General features: G+C 40.6%; 4 protein-coding genes across 4 annotated transcripts; all 4 read right to left on the reverse strand.

Annotated features, from left to right (window-relative positions):
- Window positions 1-1,746: 1,746 nt before the first annotated feature.
- On the reverse strand, window positions 1,747-2,850 carry bdkrb1 (bradykinin receptor B1). Its single transcript, XM_071532561.1, has one exon. It carries the CDS (start codon window positions 2,848-2,850, stop codon window positions 1,747-1,749), a length of 1,104 nt encoding a protein of 367 aa, XP_071388662.1.
- Window positions 2,851-5,373: 2,523 nt separating this feature from the next.
- Window positions 5,374-6,381, reverse strand: LOC139655217 (B2 bradykinin receptor-like). Its single transcript, XM_071532565.1, has one exon. It carries the CDS (start codon window positions 6,379-6,381, stop codon window positions 5,374-5,376), a length of 1,008 nt encoding a protein of 335 aa, XP_071388666.1.
- A 507-nt stretch (window positions 6,382-6,888) lies between these two features.
- On the reverse strand, window positions 6,889-9,976 carry LOC139655216 (B2 bradykinin receptor-like). The gene is made up of 2 exons (XM_071532564.1): window positions 9,898-9,976; window positions 6,889-9,210 (listed from the first exon to the last, which is right to left on the reverse strand). Exons 1-2 carry the CDS (start codon window positions 9,915-9,917, stop codon window positions 8,172-8,174), a joined length of 1,059 nt encoding a protein of 352 aa, XP_071388665.1. The 5' UTR covers window positions 9,918-9,976; the 3' UTR covers window positions 6,889-8,171.
- A 4,594-nt stretch (window positions 9,977-14,570) lies between these two features.
- Window positions 14,571-17,496, reverse strand: LOC139655215 (B2 bradykinin receptor-like). The gene is made up of 2 exons (XM_071532563.1): window positions 17,380-17,496; window positions 14,571-16,635 (listed from the first exon to the last, which is right to left on the reverse strand). Exons 1-2 carry the CDS (start codon window positions 17,397-17,399, stop codon window positions 15,576-15,578), a joined length of 1,080 nt encoding a protein of 359 aa, XP_071388664.1. The 5' UTR covers window positions 17,400-17,496; the 3' UTR covers window positions 14,571-15,575.
- Between the last annotated feature and the right edge of the window lie 7,601 nt (window positions 17,497-25,097).

The following is a 25,097-nucleotide window of genomic DNA, read 5'->3' on the forward strand; positions in this document are numbered from 1 at the left end:
CACCCTGGGATGTGAGTACTTGTAGTATGAAAAGAATGCTAGAAATTTCCTTAAAAATGAGTAAAAACTGTTAAACATTTATGAGTCATCTCCTGGCTCTGTTTGGCCCATTTGCAACTATTTTGACCCCCCAAAACAAACTGTTTCGGGGTAGGAAAAAATGTTCCATGACGGCTGATTAAAATGCATCCAACAGATTCAGTCTTATGCCTTTGCTGATAAGACTAATGTAGTTAGTGTGCTTGCCATTTTGGATTTTGTCCAAAACAGTTTTTTCGCTACTCTTCCTACAAATTTTGTCCAATCTTCACCAAATTCACCACACAGCATGGCTGGACTATCCTGCACAAATGTGCTGATTTGCTTTTTGATATTCCGTACTGTTTTGATGTTATTGGCTTTCAAAGTTTGATCAAATGTTGTGGGCAGGGCCTATGTTTTAAAAATTGGTATAACTCATGAACGCATTATACTATCCCATCCAAATTTGGTACAATTGTGCAAGTATCATGTCTCAGCCAACGTGTAAAATTTTGTGTCATTTCACCTATTGGGGGCGCTACAGCAACCTGTTACATTTTAAATGATCGTAACTCGGTGACTGTAAATTGTGGAAACACAATTCTTTTTTCCTTGGATTCTCTTTGTTCCCTAGCACCCTAGCAACCACTAGTGACACCCTAGCAACCACCTAGCAAAACCCTAGCAATTACCTAGAAACACCCTAGCGACCACTGGCGAAACCCTACCCGCAACTTAACAGCACTCTAGCAAAGGCCAGTTCAAAGTGACTGTTACTTGGATGGCAAGCACACTTTAAATTTTCTTCAGAAAATTTTGCCTTTTCTAGTTTATTATGCTATTTCAGGCGCTAAATGAGGCAGATAACACAAATTGTTCCACAACTAATGCACAGAAATAGTTTTAAGCAACAGTGTTGATAGCGTAAAGAGAAACTGGCATGGCTCTCAGTATGGCTACTGTGACTCTGAGTAAATATTTTATTACCATGTCAACATCTAGAGATAATTATGCATGCAAATGTACACTGTGTGTGGGTGGCAATTCTCTGAAGTTAGCGTGTAGCATGTAAACTACTTTGTGTATTCAACAGGACTCAATCATTCAACAGGAAGTATCAATATTATATTATTATATTAGTTATTTGTTTGACTCTGGTATATTTCAGAAAACAGGAGGGTGAAACATACTAGATAGGATTTCATATATGGCAGTTTTTGTTTTGGTGTGTTCAGCATGAAAAGATCACAAGTCAGTAAGTAAGGCCATGTAACAGCACAGGCATACAGACTCACATACATATACTGTATACACAGAGTGAGACAGATTCTGATACATATATACACAGAGTGAGACATACACAGAGAGGGGCGAGGCATATCTTACCATAAAAGTGTAATTTCAATGTAATAAGACTGCACACATACACACACACACACAATCTTTTTCCATCTCCATATATTTACAGTACAAAGTCAAACACAATCTGACAATGCTGTTTCATGTTATTACTGTATGTTACTGTATGTTTTTTGTCTGTGTAAAGTAAGTAACTGTTTGGGTATGAGTTTTAGAGTGCCATATAATTTGAGTCTCATGCCTTATGTCACATCCAAAAGTGGTGAAATATGACTTCATATAGATTATAAAAAACACATTAAACGTATTTGCCTTGAAAGGTATAGGGATTAAAATCAGGCCACAGCTTTGGGAATATCATGAAAATTAGTTCAGATCTTTTACATTCAAAATGACCACAGGCTTGATTTGTTCTGTTCTGTTGATGTAAGTTGATATGACAGAACGCTGATATATGGTCATGTCTGATCCTCGGCGACGATGTCTTGTCCCCCTGTAGATGGCGCTAACTTTCCTCCTGAAGTACTGTCCGGAGAACACATACAGCACCGGGTTCAGGGTGCTGTTGAGAAACGCCAGATACACTGACACCTGTCCTCCGATATCCAGAGTGTGGAACCACAGCGTCTCGTCCAGCACCATCACATCACAGAGTGTGTCGAGGAAGGTGAAGAGCTGGAACGGACCCCAGCACAGCAGGAACAGCGCTGTCACGGCATACACCAAAACTGTGGCCTTCGTGTCGTTCGCCTGGTGAAAACGAAAAGTCTCCTTTCTGTCGGTCAAAGCCCTGATTATGTTTCCACTGCAGCAAACAATCACCAGGACAGGGAGCACAAAGCCCACCACATTCAGCAGGATCTGATGGGTCAGCTTCCATGAGCCGTTGTGATCCAGTATGCAGGACAAAGTCTCGTCTTCCTTGATGAACTCTACCTTTCTGTGAGCCATGGTTGGCACACTCATTAAAAGTCCAAATATCCACAGGATGAAACAGATCACCTTGGCGTGAAGCGTCCGTCTCAGCCACCTGGCCTGCATGGTCTTCACAAGTGCCAGGTAGCGGTCGATGCTAATCATGGCCAAAGTGTAGATGCTGGTGTAGAAATTGACGATGATGAAGGAGTTGACCATTTTGCATAAGGCCTCTCCGTAAGGCCAGTTGAAGTGGTTGCGGATGTACATTGCCCAGAAAGGGAGGCCGCTTAGGAGAATACAGTCAGCCAGCGCCAGGTTGCCCAGGTAGATCTCCGGCACTGTCAAACGATCCTTATGGATTAGGAACACCAGCAGGACGAAGATGTTACCCAGCAGGCCTAATGCACATACGGTGAAGATGTATGGGGGGATAATGGCTTTGACGAGGTCCCAGTCTGCAGAGACTGGAGACTCAGTTGGGCTGGGAGGCAGAGAGGCACTGCTGTTTTCAGACCACAGCATGGTCACAGATACAAGCTTCACCGGCTCCATGGGCTACAAAAAGTGGAAATGATACATGACACATCAATGAAATGATCTTCAACTGATTCAAAATACAGGTTCTCATAAAATGTGATATTGTTGTGCTATAAAAATCGAGAACTACTGCATCAGTTAACAACAGATCAGAGATTAAAATGAAACATCAGAATGTAATCCAGTTTATATACAGTAAAATAATATATGCTGATAAAAAATACAATTATCTGATGTATCCTTTCCACAAGAAGGCAGCTTTAAAAGAACTACATGTAAATAAGTGATGTTGTAATGTTGATTTATTACCCTTTGCTTTAACAAAAATGTAGCACAGCAAATCAAAATATTTGCCAAATAATCCTTGCTCATTGTTACACTGTATGTCACCATATATCTTCCTGTACAGTTTTCACGTAGAATCCATAAATAATTTTCTGTAATCAGATGGCTTATCAACTCACTATATTACTGTAATTTCTTGTCAAACTGATTATCTTCTAAATACAGTTTAGAATTTGTTTCAGTGTTTGAAGTCATCATTGTACAAAAAAAGTAAACAGGATGAAACATTTGAAATTGTCTTACCTTATGTTTTGTACAGATGTCCTTTATATGGTCAAAATGCATATGATGAAACACATTTATGGAACAGCGTGTACATACAGCTTTTGGGAAGAGCACAGAGTGAGTTAGAAAGGAAGATCCACAGCAGAGAGGATGGTTTTGTATATAGAGGTGCATTCCTCCACACCCTCGGTTCAAGGAGTTCAATATACCAACTTGTTTATGAAAGAGTCAAAATTGTCTCCTTGTACGTATTCGAGACAAACTATGTTTAAATTGCCCTTTATGTAATGGGGAAAAGAAATAACGGAAAAGGAAAAGAGTAATTTTTTATCTCATACTGATACTATTACATGGACACATTGTATAACAAAATATAGTCCTTTAGGACCAAAGGGCAAATTATAGGACTGAATTACCTACAGTACTTATACTGTATATGTAACAACCAACCAACTGACATGAATGAACTAGCCCTTTGCCATTTTATATGTAACAGGCATGATATCAATAGGCCTTGATGTTGAGATAATTCAATAATAAGTCAATAATTATTTGCTGTAAAATGTTTTAACATTACACATTATACTGTTTATAAAAACCACAGTTAATAAATTGCCAAGTGTTTGACTAAGTAAGTAATAAAACTGATTCAGGGCTATTGTAAATTCATTTCTCATCTTATAGTTATCTATTCTAAGTTTCATCCAAACTTTGCTAAAATGACAACAATAACAAACCTGATGTGGCAAAAAACCAAATAACATGAACAACCAATATGATTAAAAATATATTTTATCTGCTGCTAAATGAAAAGCTTTAGCTAAAAATTAGAACTGGCTGAAAATGTGGTTTGCCTTTTTATGGTCAAAATGATAATAATGAAACATACTTGAATTATTTCATCATGACATGCAGGAAGGGCACCCACTCAAAAAGTGGCTTACTGCAATCCATTCTATAAACATTTATCCTCAAACCAAAAACACTCCATCTTCCTAATCTTCCGTAATGATGAGAACATTTTGAACTTATCAAAATAAGCCTCATATTGTGTTTCATTATCTTATGACAACATTATGATGCAGTGGAGTTCGGTAACACTTTTTCTGGATAGTACAATGTTTATACTCAACTATCAGGTGGCAAAGTGCCACTTGTCTATTTTGTCATCACATTAATAGTGCAGTAGTTACAGCCAATAACTTTTTTTTTTTTACTATAAACAAATATTTTATCAGTATTAAGATGGTTGGCTAATACATAATGTGGGCTTTATCATTTAAAATATCTTTCTTATCTTACATTTGGGTAAATAACCCTAACCCTAACCCTAACCCTAACCCTAACCCTAACCCTAAACCTAACAATCCATTCCAGATACTTCATGTGAAAATAGGAAGTTCTATTTTTTAGTTTTAGTCTGATTTTTTTTAAAAAGTGCACCACAGAGACAAGACTCAAATACCACTCATGAGAGATACCCTCCCAAATGAAAATGATTTAAATGGAACTAGTCTTGGCTTTATTAGCAAGACATTATTAGCAAGAATGAATTAGAATTAGTTTTGACAGGAAAATACTGTTCAAAATCCTAAAATACAACATCGTGGACAAGTTTGAATAATACATAATGTAAAATGTTAGACAAATTAAGCCCTGGAGGTAATTTATGCCAAATGAAACAATGAAGCTACATACTCTTACTTTTTTTTTATTTTATACTTTTACATCTATAATTTCTTTTTCACTTTAATACAATAGACTATTTGGCAGAGATCTCGGTCCAAAATGCAAACAATGGGATTTTGAAATCTTTTTTCAGCACAACAACACTTCTAAAAGTCAACAGGGAATAAGAGACTGAGTGCCTGTATGATGGTCTGGTCTATAATGGCCTACGACATGACAGCATATTCATATTCAGAATCAGTAATTCTTATCTGTCCTTTTTAGTCACATAGGGTTACATCAAACATTGGTGCAGTCTGTGTATTTAGTGGTTAAATTGAAATTGGCATTGGTGTGACTACACTTCCTCCATTTCCATTTACCAAACACTTCACTGGCCCGCTGCTTAAAGCGCTTCCCCACAATCACGTACAGGAAAGGATTCAGTGCACTGTTGCTATAGCCAAGGTAAGTCGCTAACTGAGTGCCAATGTCCAACACATACGCCCACGTGCATCCAGAGATGACCTGGTAATAATCCAGGGTGTCCAGGAAGATCAGAACCTGGTAGGGCAGCCAGCAGAGAACGAATACAGCGAGGACAACAAGCACCAGGTAGGCAGCCTTCCTCTCCACGCTCCCTCTGCTGCTCTTTCTCATCTCCTGGCTGTTCTGAAGGACCTTGGTGATGTGGTAACTACAGAAGGATACAACAGGAACGGGGATGAGGAAGCCTACCACGTTGACGGTCAGGTTGTAACGCAGCCTCCAGCCGTCATGGGGGTAGGCTATGTAGCACGCATCCACCCCCAGGTGCGGGAAGAACTGGACGGAGCGGAAGAGGAGGGCAGGGAGGCTGAGCAGGACCCCGACAACCCAGATACTCAGGCAGATCAGGCAGGCCGCCCGTCTCTCCCTTCTCTGGGACAGCGGTCTGGTGAGGGCCAGGTACCTGTCCACGCTCACCAGCGTGAGGAACAGCACGCTGCAATAGTAATTGATCCCGATGACAATGTTGACCAGCTGGCACATGGGCTCCCCGAATCTCCAGTGGAACTTGTGGATGATGGTCGCCACCCAGAACGGCAGGCAGGAAACCATGAGGAGGTCGGCGGCCGCCAGGTTGCCCAGGTAGATGTCGGCCACGGAGCTGTGCCGCTTCTGGAGGCAGAACACGCAAAGCACAAAGGAGTTGCCGATCACTCCCAGAAGGCAGATGATGGACATGTAGGCCGGCTGCATGGTGTAGACCCAGTCCCATGCGTCTGTGTGGTTGCAGACATCCTCAGCTCTGGCAGCACTCTCCATGAGTCGCTCACTTGATGAGTTGAGATCACAATGAGAGCCGTTGCACAGTTACAGTGACTTGAGAGGGAGAGATGTGTGTGTGCATGTGTGTGTGAGTGTGTGTGTATGTTCAGAACTATGCAACACAAACACTTTTAATTGTGTCAACACTGGTCAATGTATGTACCACTACTTTCATCATGTCATGATTTGAGTTCAAGGTGTAAAGGGATAATGGATTTAATGGAGTGTGAGAGGAGAATGGAATGGGCAAATGTAGTTATCAGTGAGAGTACACAGTCTGTGCATGCTATTATCAGACAGAGGAGTCATGGCAACAGATGGCTTGTCTCTGATGTAAAAAACTCCAGGCTTACACATTTACAGGAATACACACACACACACACACACACATATACGCATACACACACACACACACACACACACACACATACACAATGACAATTAACTTTAAAATGCATTGCATAGCAGATCAAACTCACTCCTTTGAATGCAAGAAGAGCGTTTATTCCAGATGTGAAAAAACAGGGTGAAGAGGCCAGCAGACAAAACATGTAGCAAAGAGTAACTTTTTGCTTTTTTGGCGTAGATTTTACCCTTTGAGGTAACTTTCTCTGCCCGAATGTTTTTTGTTCCACAACAGTTTTCTACACCCACATGACGATCGAGCCTTACTCATAACAAAGATTTCCTGTTTGGCATGACATGCCTTCATTTTGGGACAATTAGGGGTGTACCCTTGCCCACAGTCCACACTGACTCAACATCTGGTTAAATAAAATGCAAAAAAAATGCAAAATAAGAAAACTGTTGTCTATACAGCCCAGACAACGGAACAAAATTTGTGTCACCAGTGGAAACTCTGACAGAATCCTGTTTTTAGCCATGCAGACACTGAGTCAGAAACACCAGAAAACACTTAGCCTGGAGCCGTCTGGACTCTCTTCCATTCTAGTTTTTGTGCTCAACTTAACATTTAAATGCACTAGAAAGATTCAGCAAGACATATAAAATGTGTGCTTTTTATTTGAAGGTCATGTTATGAGGAAAACAAAAAATACTTTATGGTACTATTTACATATCCAGTCGTCAACAATCCAAGACGTAAATTATTATTATTGTTAAGTAAATTATATTTACAGAATTTATTTTACAGAAAATAAGTATTAGCAAACCAGCCAGGCAGAGTTAACTTGCACTATATTCATGATAGTTATACAGTGTTCTTGGTTATAAGGGGGGTGCTGCCATGTGGCCAGCTGTTAGTTTGTGGCATGCTGGGTAATTGTTGTTATAAAAGTGTGATTAATGAATCTATGTGGGTAAAACGTCGTTGTTCTCAGGTTAGTTGTTGTTGTCTACAGTTTGGTTATGCTAAGTCATATGTGATTATTCATGCTGTACTGATTGAGTTATGTTGTTGTACATCAGAGAGAACCATAGCTGTGTTAGCTATCTGTCACAATGCCATGGCCAGGAGAAAGGCCAATCATTCAAGCCAAGAATATCATTACAATTAATGTTAAGATGTCTATTGTTAATTGAAGCTAGAGTTCATAGCAGAAGGGAGACATGACAGTCTTTCCTGTCTCACTGTAATGTGTTTGCTGTGCACAAATCAGGATTACCTTTTTAAAATTATTCAGTGCAAACTGAGAAAGTGATTTGGTCCCCCTACTACAAATTACAGCCTCTCTAAACGTAGACTTTAATTAGCTTAGCATTTAAATAATTAAAATCATTGCAAGGTAAGACTATTATTGTCCAGCACAGTCATCTAAATGCATTGTTCATGCCAAGGTCTTAAGTGTAGAGGACAGTTGTGAGCGTGTGGACTCAGACAATCTTCTCCTCATGGCCAACTGCTCAAACAGTTCCCTGACTTTTTTCCGGAAGTTCTTCCCGACAATGACATAGAGGATGGGGTTGAGTACACTGTTGAAGAAGGCTAGGTAGGAGAAGATCTGGTTGCAGATCTCCAGGGCGGTGATGATGTCGCACCCTTTTAGGAAACCAGCTCTCTGGAGCACATCCAGGATGGCGACCAGGTGAAACGGCACCCAGCAGATCAGGAAGGCCAGGAGCACCGCCAGCACCAGCAGGGTGGCCTTCCTCTCCGTGTTCTCGGCATTGAACCTCTCCACTGCCTGCTTCTTCAGAGCCTGAATAATCTTGATGGTGCAGTAGGAAATGATGGAAACAGGGATGATGAAGCTGAGAAAGGTCAACATCCCATCACAGACCAGTCCGATGGTCTTTGATGGGTAGTCAAGGTAGCAAGCACTAACTTTGTACTCAGGGAAGTACTCTACGGCCCTGAAGATGAATGTGGGAACACCCAGAAGCAGGCCAAAGCCCCACACCAGCAGACAGGCCAGTTTGGCATACTTTGGCCTACGCATTCTCCCATGGGACATCGTGTGCACCAACGCCACATAACGATCTATGCTAACCAGAACCAGGAAGTAGATGCTGCAGTATACGTTCATCTTGATACCTAAGTTGACCAGTCGGCACATGAATACACCAAAGGGCCAGTTGAAATTGTTGGCTACATTGACAGCCCAGAAGGGCAAGCAGGACACCAGGACTAGGTCAGCAGCAGCCAGGTTGCCCAAGTAGATCTCAGCCACTGTGCAGGCCTTCTTGTGGAGGCAGAAAACCAACAGGACAAACACATTTCCCAGAATTCCAAGCACACTGATGGCTAGGATGTACACAGGTTGCATGGTCTCCAGCCAATCCCAGGCATATGCGTGAGGACACTCACTGCCATTGGTGTTGTTTTGGTCTCCATATATAGCTGTGGTGGTGAAGTTGACTGGGAATCTGTGGAGAGATATGGGAAGGCAAATGGAACAAAACATAAAAACGAACGAAACGAAGAAAATATATGAGGATTAATTTCCTTAACTTTTTCAGTTGGCCCTGACAAAGAAAAGATTCTTAAACTCCTTTAGAACTTTAGATGAACTAGATGAACATTGACATTTATTGCATTTATGGTTAAGTTCAGTATATCTTCGCATTATTTTCGGGCCACAACAGTGTTCAGATATGAAACACTATATTCAGTATAAATGTTATTTTAAAACACATGTATCATTCTATTTTTTTTTTATGTGAACATAGCACAAACAAAACAGTTTTCTAAAATGTTGTAGCTAGTGTTCATTGGTTTCTAACAGTGAGAGCGTTGAGAACGGTACAGCAGAGACACTTAGGAAATCTTAACACATGTCTGCTGATACCAGTGTTTAATTGATAATGTTTCTGTTCAGTTACATGCCCATTTTGTTTTAGACAGCTTTCTTCATGAAAGTCTCCACATTTTGCAGAACTTCTGTACATTGTCACTGACAGAAAATGTTTATAAAGCACAAAACTTAAATAGTTAAAAAGTATTAAATAAAAGCATAAAATATCAGCGATAATGTCAAATTTATTTTAGATTTCACAGCAGAGAGGAATCGTGAAACACGAGTAAAATACAAACCAAATCTAGCTCGTACATACCTTGTTGGCTGAAGAGTCATTCCTCCTGAGTGTAAGTCCAGATGTGAAGTGTCCAGATGCCAGCTGCAGTGTTCCAGTACCTTCCCCCTACTCTCCTCTGTCTGTCTCTGCCTCGCTCTCTTATAGGAGAACGGAAACTCAAACTGGAGTGATGTCACTCAAAAACCGAGCATACCTAAGTTCTCTCTCTCTCTCTCTCTCTCTCTCTCTCTCTCTCTCTCTCTCTCTCTCGCTCCTCCTCTGGCTCTCTCTCTCCTCCTGCTCCTCCTTGACAGTAGTGCAAAACAAGATGTACAGTACTTTATGTTTGTGTCTGACTTAAATTATGTGTCCCTCTCCTTCCAGTGTGTTTGATGTTTAATGGAAAACACCCCTTTTTCTTTAGACAAGGCTGAAAATGACATACCCAAAATAAAATGGTTACTGTATTTGAACCCCTGTGACTACAGGCATAATCTTGTTTCATTCCTGAAAGGTAAGCCTTTGGAGTTTCTTCTCCCAGTGTCAGAATTACTCTAAGTACTACTGACACAGAGTAACACGAGCTCAAACACAGAGTAAATTTAAATTTCTTTCTAACAGAAAACTTTTTTTTTTGAATGTAGACAGTTGCCTGACCAAATCCAGGTTCAAAGTAGATGACAAAACAACAACAAAAAAATAGTATTTGGCAGTAGGTAATGTCTAGGTGGATTTCCAAATGGCCATCTGGAGACTCCAAAGGGACACTCGGTAACAAAATGTCATTATTGGTCTTTAGAGGTATATAAGACTATATATTTTTGTTTATTTGAACAATACCACACATATTTCTCATAAAAAAAACTTTATTCTATTTTGGTCAAGTGACTCAAAACCTCTCCAAAAGTAGCCAAATGGGCTTACCAATATCCAAGGTTATCAAAATGATTTTTATGGGACTGAACAACATACCAAAACAATTTAGGTAGAAGAACCAAATAACTTTCTAACATTCTAGATAGTTGTGTCTTTATTTTTTGAAGGGCTATATCAAGTAAAAAAGAGCACAGTATATAATCCTATGTAAAAAATTGCACAAATAAGAAACTAAATAACAAATAAGAAGAAAAATAAATAAATACAAATTCTAATAGAGACTCCTTGTCGAGTCAGTAAATATTCTCATTCATATTTTTGTTTCAAGGCAGCCATGAGAAGACCGAAGAAGTCCAGCTCTCTCAGAGAAGCCACTTACAAACTGGACTGGCACAGATGAGGTAATGTAACGTTGTCTTCCTTCTTACTCCTGCGATTTAATTTGTTGTGATTTAGTTTGTTTTATTGTATTATTATTAGTAGCTTAGCCATACCTTTGCTTCCCTATCTTTGTTATTTAAATGATTTTCATTGTTTTATTATGCATCGTTTTATTAATAATAATAATAATAATAATAATAATGATAATACATTATATTTATATAGCGCTTTTCTCAGTGCTCAAAGACGCTTTACAAACACAGGATAAAACAATTTTAACAGAGATATATATAAAAGATAAAAATAGATGAGAAAATGAAATATTAAAAAAAAGTGTGAATCGTGAGACAAGAGGGAGGAAAGGGGGAGAGGGGAGGAGTAGAAGATTAGAGGTCAAAAGCAAGAGTGAATAGGTGGGTTTTGAGGGTTTTTTTTGAAAGATGACAGAGTGTTGGCCTTTCGGATGTGGCTGGGGAGGGCGTTCAAGAGGGAGGGGGCGGCTGCAGCGAAGGCCCTGTCGCCCCAGGTCAGGTGCTTTGTCCTGATGGTTTGGAGTAGGTTAGCGTCTGCAGATCTGAGGCGACGGGTGGGGGTGTGGTGGTGGAGGAGGTCAGAGAGGTAGGGGGGGGCCAGGTTGTTGATGGCTTTGAAGGTGGTGAGTAATATTTTGAAGTGTATCCTGTATTTGAAAGGTATTGTATGAATATCTTTAATATTAATATTATTTTAAATCATTGAAACAAGTTGTCTGTTTTATTTGGATTTTCCAAGTGCAGGGAAAAAAGGCCCTTTTTGGGCCCATGTGGGGCCTCTGTGGGCTGAAAATTAGGCTCCGTGGCCATTATTTCACAGCTGATATGGGCCCACTGTGTCTCTTTCTATTCAACAGGGAAATTAATAAATTGTGAATGAAATACCTGCAAATATATAAACATTTATGTTAGCTAACTTACCTCTTTGACAATGCCAGCTCTGCCCCGTCACTGTCCCGCTTTACGTTTCAAATTAGCCCTCCTCTCTTTTTTGATTGGTTGCCTGATTGAACCAGTCATAACAGTTTCTGCCCTGAGAAGATGTTTCAATAAGCAAAACTCCTATATGCTCAGGAGGCGGGCCTTTCATACGTTTTGATCTGATAGCCTGAACTTAACCTGATCTGGAGCAGGTTAGCCATGCAGCATAAGTTACCATGGTGATCTACCCCAGTTAAAAGTGAAACAGGCCTCTGTTTTATGCAGAGGCTGTAAAGCATGCCCTTTTGCTGAACCATAAGTTATACACCGTTGGAATTGGAATTTCACTGGCTGTAAGACTTGTCTGTCAGAAGTGTAATCGTCTACATCGGTTCGCTGTCTAGCAGAAGCTACATTGACTCTCTTGATTGGCCGTCAGCCACGGAAGTGGTAGTTGGCTGTACTGAGACACCGTTTATCCAATACAGATTGCAGAATTACGTGGGAAGGCTCATTCTCTTCCAAAGAGTCTATAGAACACAGAGAAAATAAGCCTTTATCTGTCGTCAATCGTAACAGACAGTAAAATGAACACAAACAATGTCTGCTTCAGAGAATTGCAAAGTCAACAAAGGACGTTCTATTGATGTTTTCCAGAGTTAGCATGTTTTTGTGAGTAAATGCTGTGGCTAGTTTTGTTTGTTGGACACTTGCCTTGATCTGGATACCAAGATTTCAATGATTCATGTTGTTTTTGGACTTCCAGACGACATTGAAGATAGGGAAGCACCACCATGTGCTGGTCTGCTTTGTGTACACTCTTGTATAAGCTATGATTGCTGTGTCTTTGTGATCCTAAAAAGGTGTGCTTCGATCGAATCAGGTGATTTGATCCTCTCGAACGGTGTATAGCCTGACCAGATTTATTGAAAATTTCACCACCTTAACGAGTAATGAATAGTAGTCACATGTCTTCTGGCCTGTGGCCACCACACAGATGAGTTTTCATGTTGGGGTAATGTGTGTGTGTTCAGACCAGTGTTGGGGGTAACGAGTTATGTAATATAACGCATTACGTAATGTTATTACTTATCTGAGTAACGGAGTAGTGTAACGAGTTACTGTTTTACATTAAGTAATATAATTACAGATACTTTTGTAAGTAACTGTAATAATATTACTGGTCGCGGTGATTCAAAGAGCAACTGAAATAAAATATGCATATCCTCTTGTCTTTTTGCTCAGCCACTGTAGGTCTGACGTGACTTCTTGTTTACTTTCCCTGTGCACACTCCGTCACCTGTCGCCTGTCGCCCATGCGTTACCTAGCAGTACAGTACAACAATGCCAGATTCATCGGTTAGCATTTTCGGGGTGGAAATATTCACATTATTTCACCTTAATTGAAGAGGCAGGTAAAAACATTAGTTTCAGAAGTCAGATGCAAGGTGTGCCCTTATAAGGTACTATCTACCGCCATTGCCTACCAATGTGATTGTCACCATTGCCTACACACAATTTTTTATTTTTCAAGAGCCCTGTGAGCTTCACTTTTAAGAGTGAAGAAGTTGTTTTATCTCTTTAAATAAAGAGTTCAAAGGCATTATTTTGTGGCTGTGTGGCAGTACCCTACCACTGGTTGGACTTATCAGCATCAGCCTTGAGTGAAAGTACTGAAGTAATATAACTAACTAGTAATATAACTAGTTACGATATACAGAAAGTAATAAAGTAACTTAACCACACTACTTTTAATAAGGAGTAATAAGTAATGAATAACATATTACATTTTGAAAGTAACTTCCCCAACACTGGTTCAGACATATGTTCAGATATCGATTAACTTTCCAGCTGCTGTTAGAGATGTTTGCTGTGATGAGTTGTTGAAAAGGCATGTCATCATTTTACCTTTTGAACTTTCTTTCCATTTAATTTTTTGTTTAGACAAAGTCTCCTAAACTGGAGATGTGTATAGATTACAATGAAAGATACTAAGTATTATGGGAAGATGATGTTTATGTGTGTGTGTCAGACTGTAGTTTCTGAGGTCATTACAGACAATGCAGGAAGATGGACTAGCTCCACCACCCAAACTATGACCTGATTATCAGCTGTGGGCTTTTAGACACACAATATGTGTCAATCTGTTTTATTGGATTATGTAAGTGTGTGTTGACTGTTATTCTTGTTATGCTCTTATGTTGTCCTTGTAAGTAACTGTGTTCAATGCTGCCCTCTTGGCTAGGTTTCCAGATTTCCTTTTAATCTCAATAAGATATGGTTAAATAAAGGTTAAATAAATAAATAAACAAAGGAGTTGCCGATCACTCCCAGAAGGCAGATGATGGACATGTAGACCGGCTGCATGGTGTAGACCCAGTCCCATGCGTCTGTGTGGTTGCAGACATCCTCAGCTCTGGCAGCACTCTCATGAGTCGCTCAGTTGATGAGTTGAGATCACAATGAGAGCCGTCACACAGTTACAGTGATTTGAGAGGGGGAGAGAGATACATAAATATACACACACATACAATGACAATTAATACTTCAAAATGCAAATTGCAGACCCAACTCACTCCTTTGAATGCAAGAAGAGTGTTTATTCCAGATATGAAAAAACAGGGTGAAGAGGGCAGACAAAAAAAATAGGAAAAAAAAAAAGGCCCCAAAAAGGAGTAACTTTTTGCTTTTGCCATAGATTTTACCCTTTGAAGTAGCTTTCTCTGCCTGAATGTCTTTCATTCTAGTTTTTGTGCTCTACTTAACATTTAAATGCATTAGCAAGATTCAGCAAACAACAAAATGTGCGCTTTTTATTTGAAGGTCATGTTATGAGGAAAACAAAAAATACTTGGTACTATGGTACTATTCACATTTCTACAAACCAAGACATAAATTATTATTATTTACAAGTAAATGCATTTATTTTACAGAAAATAAGTATTAGCAAACCAGCTAGGCAGAGTTAACTTGCACTATATTCATGATAGTTATGCAGTGCTCTTGGTTATAAGGGGGGTGCTGCCATGTGGCCAGCTGTTAGTTTGTGGCATGCTGGGTAATTGTTGTTATAAAAGTGTGATTAATGAATCTATGTGGGTAAAACATTGTTGTTCTCAGGTTAGTTGTTGTCTACACTTTGGTTATGCTAAGCCATATGTGATTATTCATGCTGTGCTGATTGAGTTATATTGTTGTACATCAGAGAGAACCATAGCTGTGTTAGCTATCTGTCACAATGCCATGGTCAGGAGAAAGGACAATCATTCAAATTTGGTATATCATTACAATGAATGTAAGTTTTATATTAATTATAGCTAGAGTTTCATAACAGAAGGAAGACATAACAGTCTTTCCTGTCTCACTGTAATGTGTTTGCTGTAGAGATTGCCTCCTTAAAATTATTCAGTGAAATCTAATTTGAGGATGGGTGATTTGGTCCCCCTACTACACATTACAGCTTCTCTAAATGAAATAAATAATTTAAATCATTGCAATGTCAGACTATTAGTGTCTAGGACAGTCATCTAAATGCCTTGTTCGTGCCGAGGTCTTGAGTGTAGAGGACCGCTGTGAGCGTGTGGACATCTTTCTCCTCATGGCCAACTGCTCAAACAGTTCCCTGACTTTTTTCCGGAAGTTCTTCCCGACAATGACGTAGAGGATGGGGTTGAGTACACTGTTGAAGAAGGCTAGGTAGGTGAAGATCTGGGTGCATATATCCAGGGCGATGATGATGTCGGACCCTTTTAGGAAACCAGCTCTCTGAAGCACATCCAGGATGGCGACCAGGTGAAACGGCACCCAGCAGATCAGGAAGGCCAGGAGCACCGCCAGCACCAGCAGGGTGGCCTTCCTCTCCGTGTTCTCGGCATTGAACCTCTCCACTGCCTGCTTCTTCAGAGCCTGAATAATCTTAATGGTGCAGTAGGAAATGATGGAAACGGGGATGATGAAGCTGAAAAAGGTCAACATCCCATCACAGACCAGCTTGATGGTGTCTGATGGGTAGTCAAGTTGGCAAACATTAGATTTGCACGGAGGGAAGTACTTTATGGTCCTGAAGATGAATGTGGGAACACCCAGAAGCAGGCCAAAGCCCCACACCAGCAGACAGGCCAGTTTGGCATACTTTGGCCTACGCATTCTCCCATGGGACATCGTGTGCACCAACGCCACATAACGATCTATGCTAACCAGAACCAGGAAGTAGATGCTGCAGTATACGTTCATCTTGATACCTAAGTTGACCAGTCGGCACATGAATACACCAAAGGGCCAGTTGAAATTGTTGGCTACATTGACAGCCCAGAAGGGCAAGCAGGACACCAGGACTAGGTCAGCAGCAGCCAGGTTGCCCAAGTAGATCTCAGCCACTGTGCAGGCCTTCTTGTGGAGGCAGAAAACCAACAGGACAAACACATTTCCCAGAATTCCAAGCACACTGATGGCTAGGATGTACACAGGTTGCATGGTCTCCAGCCAATGCCAGGTGTGAGGACACCCACTGCCATTGGTGTTGTTTTGGTCTCCATATATAGCTGTGGTGGTGAAGTTGACTGGGAATCTGTGAGAAAATATATGAGGATTAATTTCCCTAACTTTTTCAGTTGGCCCTGACAAAGGAAAAAATAGATGAACTTCTTTAGCACTTCAGATGAACTAGATGAACTGATGTGTGACTTCACTACAAGTCACACATCATTAACAATGAATGAAGTGCTCATTAACAATGAAGGTCACATGATTCTGTTCAGTTATATGTCCAAACTGCTGTTGCATTAGTTAAGTTTTGCTTTTTCTTGTGTGTTGTTATTTTAGCATATAAACTTGCACGTTACAATAACTAAATCGTTGACATTTATTGCATTTATGGTTATGTTCAGTATATCTTCACATATATTTTGGGGCTACAACAGTGTTTAGTAGTATAGTACAACTACCTTGATTTTTATCAGTGTCTTGGAGAATTCTGTAGAAAGGTGCAGCAGAGTCACTCAGGACATGTTAACACACGTCTGCTGACAGTTCCAGTGTTTAATGTGCCTGATAATGTTTCTGTTCTGTCTCATGCTTTTTTTTAGATAGCTTTCTTCATGAAAGTCTACAAATTTTGCAAAATCTCTGTACATTGTCATTGACAGAAAATGTTTATAAATCACAAAACTTTGAGTATTCAATGAAAAGCATCAACAACTCACTATTAAAGTTTAAAGAGAGATAATAAAATATCAGCACCAAAATTTCCCAGCAGAGAGGAATTGTGAAACACAGCGGAGTAAGATAGAAATCATATCTAGCTCGTACATACCTTGCTGGCTGAAGAGTCATTCCGCCTGAGTGTAAGTCCAGATGTGAAGCGTCCAGATGCCAGCTGCAGTGTTCCAGTGCCTTCCCCCTACTCTCCTCTGTCTGTCTCTGCCTCGCTCTCTTAAAGGAGAAAGTGAAGAAAGTGAAGTGATGTCACTCAAAAACCGAGCATACTTCAGTTTCTCTCTCTCTCTCTCTCTCTCTCTCTCTCTCTCTCTCTCTCTCTCTCTCTCTCTCTCGCTCCTCCCCTGGCTCTCTCTCTCCTCCTGCTCCCCTTTGACAGTAGTGTAAAAGACGACATGACTTTTCAACAACAGCTGGACTGTATCCAGCTGTTGTTGAAAAGTCATGTCGTCGTTTTAAACCTTTCAAACTTTCCTTTTCTTTCCTTTGAATTTTTTGTTCAGATTAAGTCGCTTGAGCTGGATATGTGCTTAGATTATGGGAAGATGATGTTGATGCACTGTGTTCCATGCATAATAGAACCATTGATCATAATTTCTGTCATAATAAAAGTTTTTCCATAACACAATGAGTAACCCAGTTGGGATGCGGTCTGAAACACATTATTGTAATGCCATAATGGCATTGTTATGGCTTCATTATTTCAGAGACAGCATATGGATTGACAATGGCAATTTGAGATACATTAGAGATCACACAGGATGTAAGCGGTCAAAATGGTACAGCGTAATAAGATTATGTGATTTTCCTTGAAATAATGTTGCAGTGATACTGGAGCATTTCAGTGCATGTCAGTTCAGTATTTAGCTAAACTACAATTTCTCTGTTGGTACTGGGAATTTAGACAGTAGAGAACCCCTTCAAGATAAACTCTAACTTACACATTGGAAGCATAACCATTAGAACACAAACACTTTTCCACATCTCAGGGAAAGGTGTCTATTGACCCTTAGCGGGACAGTGGAGGGGGTCGGGGGGGTGGTGGCTGGGGACATGTGGCCAAGCTGACTGCATTCAATTTCAGATTTCCAGGGGTCCCGGCTCCATCGTTTGTCTCCTATGACAGGTCATAGGAGTTTTGGCACACCGGTTGTCCGTCATACAATCTAATAACAGTGATTTCTTGGTCTTGCAATGGCAACTGTTTCCTCCTTTTCCATCTCACCATTTCCTTTCTCCTAGAAATGAGAAATTTAAGAAACAGGTGTGATTGATGGTTTTATTCAATTAAACAATGGATGGCTCTATTCAATTTTGTGCATTTTGATACGGGGTACGGGTCTGACTTCCCTTTTCAAAAGAAACTTTTGACTCTCTTCCACAACATTTCCACAAGGGAATGGTAAAGGCTAGTAAAGGAAATAGGATAATGAATTCCAAAGAACAGTTATATAACATAACAATGGAACGGAAGTCCCTTAAAGGGAACGGAAGTCCCCTAAAGGTCAAGCTTGATGTCAAAATATTTGCTGATTGATTACTACAGTATGCATTTCTCAATCCATAGATTTCAACTCATCTATCAATCCAGTGACAACCTGCTCTTGCTGACTTCAGTCTTTGAATTCAGATTGCAGTATGCTGGCTCTTTCTGATCTGCTCATACTGTTCTGTTTTCCACACTATTTGGCCTCCTAACTCCACCCAGATCTGCATGCCTCTCAGTTTGCCTCGCTGGCGAATGAGCTCTGGTTTGTAAATCAATTTCTCTCTGAACTCAGTCCCATTATGGCTTGTTTTTATGCTTGTGCTTTTACTTGCACTTCTGTGTTTGTTCGCCAATCATACACTGTACTTTGAAAAGTCTTTTCTTAACTTAGAATTAGTCAGAATTAGTCTCGATCAATGAAAACTGTTTTGAATTGTGGGCACATCCATTAAGCCCACTGGAGCATACTGTCTTAGGGTCATAAATAAATGTTTTATCTGGAAAACAAACTGGACTCTGATTTCCCATTCTCATTTCAAGAATATTTCACCCTGTGACCCTGTAGGTTAGGTGACTACTGTTGTTACTGATGGATCATGCATTGAAAACTGCTATGAATGTTGTTGTGGCCAGGCTATAATTTAAAATAAATTTAAAGTCACAGTTTGATAGTTAATAAATCTAACATCCGGGGGCACTTGAATATACAAATACTGCACATTTGATCATTGTTAAAGCCAGGAAATTAATTGCACACATAGGCACACAAAGGTATATTAATGTAATCTTCATGTTCCACCACACGCTGATATTATGAAAATGCCTCTGAACAAACACAGATTAATTTGTTGATATGTGTTTATAGAAACCTCTGTACCACTGGTTCCCAGAAATAACCCCTCTCTTGTGGGCCACCATGAAGTTCTCCTGCACTGGTAACAGTATCAAACAATTGGCAGTGAATGGAGGGAAATATTTTTAATCTGAGGCCATGTGCTCATTCCTTTTTCCTCTTGCAGTGAATTATACTGCTCTGAATTGATCATAAAATGACACAGCGAGCCATGAGATGCGCTATTTAAAGCACTATGCCTCTGTCCAGACACATTTATCACATTTATGAGGTTTGGTGGAGTATTATCTGCTGTTAAAACGCATAATATCAGACCCAACAGCCTTTAACTTTCCATTTTATCCTAATGTGTGTGACCCAGTGTGACACATTACATACTCTGGTCCATTCTTCTTCAGTTTATTTTTTAGACCTCCTCAAACCCTGACTACAAATCCTTGTCAATTCCATTACACTGATTGACAAGTAGTAGAAGTAAATTACCACTGTTCCACATGCTGAAAGGTCCTTGAATAATCTCAAAAACAGTTAAACACTCTGTGAAACTAAAACTGTAAAACTGTGCCTGTGGTTAGTTATGTGTCTGTGTGTGAAGCGGGGATAATGGGGTATAACACAACATCTGGACTGGGTGGCGACAACGCTCATGCTCCTTGTTGAAAAACTCAGCTCACACACTTCCTGTCTCCAGCTCCCTGCCTCTGATTAACTTCTCTTCCAGGCAGTGGACTCCATTACTCAGTGCTGATCCTGTTCCTCATGTAGTTTCTCTCTTGTTTTTACAGCCAGTCTGTACAATCAGACTTTTGAAAGACAGTGAACAAGAGTTCATAAGGGAAGATTTTTATGGAACGAAACCCACCCCAGGGTCTGACACTGGGAGTGTCTGGGAGTGGCCTTGTATAGGCTCAAATGGATGCCAAATGTGTTTTGAATGCGTATAGTGAGATTCACAAGCTCAAAAATGACAAAGGGACCAGCAGTATTTTTTTCAGATGGCTATCTGAAAAGATAAGCAAATGAGAACTGGCAATCATCCATCCCTGATTGGATCGTTAAATACTGTTTAAAATCCAGCATCCCTATTTCAATTCTCTGCCAAAATGCCATACTTTGTTTGTGCATGTATTTTTTTACACATTTACAAATGATGTGCAACTACAAGCCTTTTTAATGCCTTCACAAATGTGAATCTTATTGTACAAAACTTTTATTTTACAGACTGACACATTTGGATATTTGTTCAAATCATTCATACACATTCACAGATGCTGATATACAACTACAAGTAGCAGAACATTTGCAAACCTCAAACATCTGGCAGCCATTTGAGCCTATAGGCTGTCATGGTAACGACTGTTCCATTCCACATTCCATTCCACCTTCCGCATTCCATTGCCTGCCTCACTTCCTGACCTGCCTGCCTCTTCTACTCCTCTCTGATCTCTTTGTCTGTTTGTCTGTGTGTCTTGTCTATGTGTTGTGTTTCTAGGTACCGTTGAGAGCTTCAATCAGTCCAGTCCAGCTCCTCCCTGCACCAGCTGGCCTTAATTCACAATTACTCCAGCAATATATATCCCAGTCGTTCAGCCTAACTTTCCCGCGTATATTCCTGTTTGTATTTATCGGTTATCTGAACTCTGCCTTGTCTGACTCTGCCTTGCCTGATCCCTGCCTGGTTTGGTTGCCTTTTTTTGTATTTTGCTCAACTCACATCATTTTTCATCATTTATCTGCCTCCGTGTGTCTGCATCTGGGTCCTAGTCTCTGCCCATCTCACAGGCCTTGGCTCTTCTGTGTAAACACTAATGCTTCTATGGAGCACTAAGTTCAATAGAAGCCAGTTCTTCAGAAATTTGAAAAAACTTGAACCCCTGCCCTTAAGCCTCATCCTACCAACATATTCAACATACAAGGACTACTGACTGGGGTCCCCGGTGTTTATTCTTGGGGTCCCTGGGGATTACTAAACTAAACAACCATCATAGCAAAATGTTAAGTTATTTCATCTCAAAACATTATTAGGGCCTGAGCACGACCTCGTGCGAAGCCCTATTGTATTTCGTTCGTGGTCTTTTTCTTCTTCGCTCAAATAAATCGGACTTTTGAGGGCCTAAACGTGCTCGAAAACTCACCGAACTTTGCACACGCGTCAGAAGTGGTGAAAAATTATATATTTTATGGGTCTTGCGCATGGGCGTGGCAAAATGGCTCGATAGCGCCCCCTACAAAATTTCAACGGAGTATCCCTCGCCGTACGTTTGTCCTAGACTTACGAAACTTGGTAGGCACGTGTATCATGTCCAGACTTAAAAAAAAGTCTGGCGGTACCATGCGCCTAAAACCAACAGGAAGTCGGCCATTTTTAATTGATTGTGACATTTTTGGGCGTTTTTGGCCATTTGCAGGGGTCGTACTTTAACGAACTCCTCCTAGGCGGTTGATCGGATCCACGTCAAACTTGGTCAGCGTGTATAAATGACCTGGATGATGAAAAGTTATCAAAAGCTTGAGTTTTCGTCACACGGCGTGGGCGTGGCGAGGCGGCGAATTTCCTTGTTTCGCCACGACACAGTACATGGTCAAATCTGGCCCAAACTTCACACGTTTGATGAGAGTCCAGGCCTGAACACATCTACATGCCGATATTTGGTTATAGTCATAGCGCCACCTACTGGCAACAGGAAATACCATGTTTTAAACTTTGCGGTGCTTCTCGTAGCGGGTTGACCAGATCCACCTCAAATGTGGTCAGAAAAGCCGTAGGACCTTGATGACGCTCAGTGGTGAAGAGCGGGAGCTTTCGTCGAACGACGTTGCCATGGCGGCACGGCGAATTTTGATGTTTTGCCATGAAACAGGAAGCTGCGTTAACTTGGGTTTACATTGTCCGATCTGCACCAGATTTCACATGCTGGACAAGAGTCCAGGCCTGAGGACATCTACAGGCCAGTTAGGAGTCATAGGCATTGCGCCACCTACTGGTGACACGAAACAGGAAGTGGGTTGTAACGCGACTGTGCATGGTCAAATCTGGCCCAAACTTCACACGTTTGACTAGAGTCCAGGCCTGAACACATCTACATGACGATATTTGGTTATAGTCATAGCGCCACCTACTGGCAACAGGAAATGACATGTTTTAAACTTTGCTGTGCTTCTCCTAGCGGGTTGACCAGATCCACCTCAAATGTGGTCAGAAAAGCCGTAGGACCTTGATGACGCTTAGTTGTGAAGATCGGGAGCTTTCGTTGAACGGCGTTGCCATGGCAGAACGGGGAATTTCGATGTTTCGCCAAGAAACAGGAAGCGGTGTTAACTTGAGTTTACACTGTCCGATCTGCACCAGATTTCACATGCTGGACAAGAGTCCAGGCCTGAGGACATCTACAGGCCAATTGGGAGTCACAGTCATAGCGCCACCTACTGGCAACAGGAAGTTGTGTGAACTTGAGTGTACATTGTCCAATCTGCACCAGATTTCACATGCTGGACGACAGTCCAGGCCTGAGGACATCTACAGGCCAATTAGGAGTCATAGGCATTGCGCCACCTACTGGCGACAGGAAGTAAGCCTTGTGTGACAATCGTCATTGGATTTACATGGAATTTTCATGGTGTGGGCCACGTCGACCAATCAATGTCCATTAACGAGGCCGCAGCTGCTACACACCCCGACTGCAGCACACCCCGACTTGCACACAGAGGCGAGGGCCCGCTCATCACTGCTTGCAGTTTTAATTAGTTATATGTAATCTGAAAAAAAAAAGATTATTATTTTAGGAAAGTTACAGTTAATTAAATTATGTTGTTTTTCTGACTTTGAACATCATCTTATCTTAGGAAGAGCAGTATTTAGGGTTGTCGACAGAGCACATGAGGAATCTGTGTCTGCCTCCTTCAAAATGACTGACAGTGAGAGTGCCCCTACCCCCCCCAATACATTAGTATTTTTAAAAAGCACTAATTAAAACAGAAACAGAAAACAATGATATGAAGTCATTAGGAACAAATTGATTGACAAAGTCATGCAAAATTGGAATGATAGAATCAAGCACCTGTGAGATATGACAAAAAGTATACCTCTGGGGTCTGCGGGTACCCCAGTCGGTAGGATCAGGGTTATGCTTGTGTCCCTGTCTGAAGAAAACCCACAGACCGCCCAATAGTGCTGCATTTGTTGTTGTTTCTCTTTACAGAGAAAGACTGTGAGACTGTAATATCAGTTGTTTGCAAATCTGTAGACCAGGGAGAGGCAGATTTTAGAGAGTTCTCTCAGTTGTCTCACCCACCATTTTTTTCCTGATTTCAAACAGAGATTCAGGCAGTAGAAAGGAGGTTGGGGGTCAGAATAAGAATACAAATCAAATCTAAGTGTAAGATGTAAAGTAATAAAACGAGGATGAGATGATGACTCCACATCCCTTTTTCAGATCACCACTCCAGCGCAATAGTGTCACAAGACACTATGCAACACTGTGAGTCAGCTACCAGTGGGTTCCCATAACCCTAACAACACCTGATGCCTGCAATTGAGTTTTGTTTTTCTTTCTGTCTTTTGAATGTCAGAGGATAAATGTGTGCTCTCCACTATAAAAACGTCATTTTTTAGCTACAAACCAGGGAATCTTCCCTCTCGGGTGAAATAAATGTGTGTTTATGGCTGTAGACCCAGCTAAAGGTCTATGTTTCTGGCTGTGGGAGTGTTTACAGAGGCGCAATGAATGAGAAGTAAACTGTGTAGGAGAAACTGTTTGCTTGGGAAGTGTTACTTGATCCACAGCTGCTTGCAAATTGGAACATAATGTACCAGATAGTCATGGTTGTGACTCAAAATTAAGCGCTACTCAGACTTAAGCATAAATTTCTCCTCAAGTGAGGGTCCAGTTCAGCAACATCTACCTTTGTGAAGATGATGCTCTTAAGCAATATTAGAATCTTGAATATTCTCAACTGTGCTTTTGCATCAAACCAAATTAAGGCAACTTTACACTGCAACAAAAAAATCCATCTTAAAGGGATAGTTTGTATTTTTGGGGAATTTGACAAAATTGTGGATGCCTCTTTTATGTCAATTGCTGGAAGTCTAGAGGATCACGTCAAGAAATTAGATTATATCAACTTCATGCCTTTACTATTATTATTATTATTATTATTATTTTTCATCACTCTGATTTTTCTCCTCTATTATTGTGTTTGTTCTTTTGTTTTTATTTTTGCTCTGTGTGTGTTGTAAAGCACTTTGGATCAACTGTGTTGTGTGTAAAGTGCTATATAAATAAAGTTGAGTTGAGTTGAGTTCATATCAACTTTCTCATTCCTGGCCGGACTTCTTTTATGATACGTGTGAAATGATACGTATGATACTGGGAACTGGGAAACGTCCTACTTCCAAATAGGAAAGATCACTTTGCACAGCCCTCAAAGTCATAATTTCTAGTAAAAAACTTGGGACTCTTCTCTGAGCTCAGGT

The sequence above is a fragment of the Centroberyx affinis genome, unplaced genomic scaffold (assembly GCF_046629955.1).
Source record: "Centroberyx affinis isolate AG114_WGS23_722 - 3 ecotype Tasmania unplaced genomic scaffold, CSIRO-AGI_Caff_v1 ptg002210l_1, whole genome shotgun sequence".
NCBI classification, from domain to species: domain Eukaryota; kingdom Metazoa; phylum Chordata; class Actinopteri; order Beryciformes; family Berycidae; genus Centroberyx; species Centroberyx affinis.

What these genes read in the sequence shown, in the direction of transcription:
- bdkrb1 (XM_071532561.1), bottom strand. Translation starts at nt 2,850, where the DNA reads ATGGAGCCGGTGAAGCTTGTATCTGTGACCATGCTGTGGTCTGAAAAC.
- LOC139655217 (XM_071532565.1), bottom strand. Translation starts at nt 6,381, where the DNA reads ATGGAGAGTGCTGCCAGAGCTGAGGATGTCTGCAACCACACAGACGCA.
- LOC139655216 (XM_071532564.1), bottom strand. Translation starts at nt 9,917, where the DNA reads ATGACTCTTCAGCCAACAAG. An exon ending in ATGACTCTTCAGCCAACAAG is followed by an intron (nt 9,211 to 9,897) that starts GTATGTACGAGC and finishes ATCTCTCCACAG; the next exon opens with ATTCCCAGTCAACTTCACCA.
- LOC139655215 (XM_071532563.1), bottom strand. Translation starts at nt 17,399, where the DNA reads ATGACTCTTCAGCCAGCAAG. An exon ending in ATGACTCTTCAGCCAGCAAG is followed by an intron (nt 16,636 to 17,379) that starts GTATGTACGAGC and finishes ATTTTCTCACAG; the next exon opens with ATTCCCAGTCAACTTCACCA.